Source organism: Phaethon lepturus, unplaced genomic scaffold (assembly GCF_000687285.1).
Source record: "Phaethon lepturus isolate BGI_N335 unplaced genomic scaffold, ASM68728v1 scaffold23315, whole genome shotgun sequence".
Taxonomy (NCBI): domain Eukaryota; kingdom Metazoa; phylum Chordata; class Aves; order Phaethontiformes; family Phaethontidae; genus Phaethon; species Phaethon lepturus.
The window spans coordinates 12,022-12,465 of NW_010540164.1; the positions used below are offsets into that span (position 1 = coordinate 12,022).

Sequence of the window (444 nt, forward strand, 5' to 3'; positions counted from 1 at the left end):
CCGAGTCGGGGTCAGGCCGCAGGGCTTTGGCGGCCTTGGAGGTGAAGGAGCAGGAGGCGCAGCGAAACTCACCCAGTGCCACGCAGCCCCTCTTCTTGTGCGTCTTCATGGCCCGTTCCTGGTGGCAGGTGAAGGGGCAGTTGGGGCAGGAGAAACGCCTTCTCTTGGGCAGGGCAGATTTGGGGGGGGCTGCTGGGCTGCAGGGCAGCAGGGGCTCGCTGGGCTGGCTTGTCTCAACTCCGGCCTGATCCCCTTCAGGGATCTTGGTGCTTTGGGGTCTGTCCTCCTTGGGATGTACCACGTGTTTCTCAGCACAGTGACTCTTGAGGGCCCGTCGGGAGCGGAAGGCCTCAGGGCACAGGGAGCACCAGAACTGCTCCAGGCTCCGGCACCCATCCTCCACGTGGGAGGTTATGGTGGAGACACGGGAGCACACAAAGGAGC

At 64.2% G+C, this 444-nt stretch overlaps 1 protein-coding gene across 1 annotated transcript in view; it reads right to left on the reverse strand.

The window, feature by feature from the left end:
- Positions 1 to 444, reverse strand: part of ZNF142 (zinc finger protein 142) — a 9,669-nt gene that overhangs the window by 2,668 nt on the left and 6,557 nt on the right. The window contains 1 exon segment of the mRNA XM_010287370.1: positions 2 to 444. This exon segment is cut by the window's right edge and continues 1 nt beyond it. Coding sequence (XP_010285672.1) covers positions 2 to 444 — 443 coding nt within the window.